Source organism: Drosophila grimshawi, unplaced genomic scaffold (assembly GCF_018153295.1).
Source record: "Drosophila grimshawi isolate 15287-2541.00 unplaced genomic scaffold, ASM1815329v1 contig_131, whole genome shotgun sequence".
Taxonomy (NCBI): Eukaryota; Metazoa; Arthropoda; class Insecta; order Diptera; family Drosophilidae; genus Drosophila; species Drosophila grimshawi.
In genome coordinates this window covers 549019-551172 of record NW_025062826.1, presented here as the reverse complement: position 1 = coordinate 551172, position 2154 = coordinate 549019, and the positions used below count along the sequence as shown (strand labels likewise).

The 2154-nt window shown below is 40.5% G+C and overlaps 1 protein-coding gene across 1 annotated transcript; it reads left to right on the top strand.

Moving 5' to 3' along the window:
* The first annotated feature begins 758 nt into the window (after positions 1-758).
* Positions 759-1916, top strand: LOC6568863 (glutamic acid-rich protein). The gene is made up of 2 exons (XM_001995353.2): positions 759-917; positions 980-1916. The coding sequence occupies exons 1-2, from the start codon at positions 787-789 to the stop codon at positions 1794-1796; spliced, it is 948 nt and encodes a 315-aa protein (XP_001995389.1). The 5' UTR covers positions 759-786; the 3' UTR covers positions 1797-1916.
* The last annotated feature ends 238 nt before the right edge of the window (positions 1917-2154 follow it).

The following is a 2154-nucleotide window of genomic DNA, read 5'->3' as shown; positions in this document are numbered from 1 at the left end:
GATTGATGAAGAAATGAATAAGCCTAGAAAAACCCAAATCAGACCAAAAATAATTAACGTTAGTAATAAGTGAAATGAAATATTAAGGGAAAATAATTAAAATATATGTAAGTTTCATATATATTTATTATATGTATATCTTATTTCACAGTTTCACACGTGTATATCTTTTATTTTTATATTTATTTATATTTATATATGTACACCATATCAATTGTGCTGCAGGCGCCACTTGTTGCCAAAAAAGTAGAGCAGCAGAGACTGTTAGTTTTTATGGTGCAAGTTTAGCTGCCTGCCTGTCTGCCTGTCTGTCTGACGTCACTTTGAATATAAACGTTAAGTATAAAATTGAAAAAGCCATTTTGCTGCCAATTTAGCAAACACTTAAACCAATTTTGCACTTGAATCCACAAAAAAAAAGTACCAAAACTGTGAGCAGAGTCGAGAGCCGAGAGACATGCATCGACAACAACAGCGAGAAGACTTGGCCGGCCAACAGAGGGAGAGGGAAAAATGAGATGAAGTGAGGAGAGGAGAGGCGCTTAAGCGTTGCCAACAAAGTGTGAAAATGTCAAGTCGTAAAGTGTGTTCACTGGGCAGACTTCACGAAAAAAGGACTGCAGGGATGGAGCTCAAAATGCATTTAATACGATATGGGAGTTTAAGTATCGAGTTGGCCCTGTTATAAGTGTATTGTGCAGTATTGTGTGAGATTGGCATTACTTCAAATTTACTTTAACATATTTTTATTAGTTGTGAAAAATAATAGAAATTCTCAAATAGAAGATGTCTTGCATATGCCAGTACATCGTTAGTGCCACATCCTCGACGGGCAATGGCAACGAGGAACGCATTGCAGTACCCTTACCCAATCCCAACGAGAATGTAGCCATCGAAAATGAAGGGACCTGCGATGCGTAAGTGTGCTAAGTATAAGAACAACAAAGATTAAAAAAAGAATATCCCATAAATCCTTCAGCTGGCAGACGCCCATCACAGATGATGCCAAGATAACGGCCAGTGTATCGGAGCTGGTCAAGTGTCGTGCTGAGAATTGGCTGCTGAAGCAAAAGCTGGCGGAGCACGAGGTGAACATACAGTCGCTGGAGCAGCTTATGACATCCATTGTGAACAAACAGAATGAGAATCTGACTGAAATATTTCAGCTACGCAAACGCAACCAGGAACTGCAGACCGCGTGCCAATTGCAACGTGAATATCACTCCCTGGAACGCGATGCGTTAATCAAACAAATCCACAATGTGAAGACCATTAACCGAGAGTTGCACAGTGACGAAGAGAATGATCAGTTGGACTCTGATGATAGCGATGATAAGAGTGACACCGATGATGATCAGGTGGAGGACGAGGATGAGGACGAGGAGGAGGATCAGTTAGAACATGCTACTGATGATGATGATGAGGAGGAGCATGAGGAGCGAGAGTTGCACAGTGACGAGGAGGATGAGAAGAAGGATGAAGATGGGGCGAATCACTCAGCGACCGCTAGCGACGATTATGATGAAAATCAGTTGGACTCTGATGATAGCGATGATGAGAGTCAACTCCAGGACATCGATGATGATGAGATGGAGGAGGAGGACGAGGAGGAGGATCTGATAGTACATGATAGTGATGTTGATGATGAGGAGGAGCATGACGGTGATGATGAGGCACAGGACGAACAAATTAGCGATTCTGATGACGAGGATGATCTATCGAGTGACTTTTTATTGGGCTACACGGACACAGAGAATAGCGATTTAGAGCGCGAGAATGAGTATCAGGAATTCTAAAAATGTGACTAAAGTCAGACAGTTCTTGATGGTTGAAGCTGTAAATTATTTATTGCTGTAACTTTAAGTATTTGAATAAATGTTGTTGATTACGTTCAGTGTTATCTCGTCAGACGAAAATAATTTTTTTTATGATTTATCAGCCAGAAACACACAAAAACACAAAAACGTGACAATCGCTCAAAACAAACGAAATAATTTTGAAAAGTAACGTGACAGCGGCACAGAATAGAACAACAGAATTCACCTCCTTACAAACCCAGTTCCAATTCTAGGACAAGGCATTAAAAACTCTGGCAAAAGTATTTGCATACCAAAAACTCCACAAATCTCAAACTGAAAGGTGATTGAATGCCTC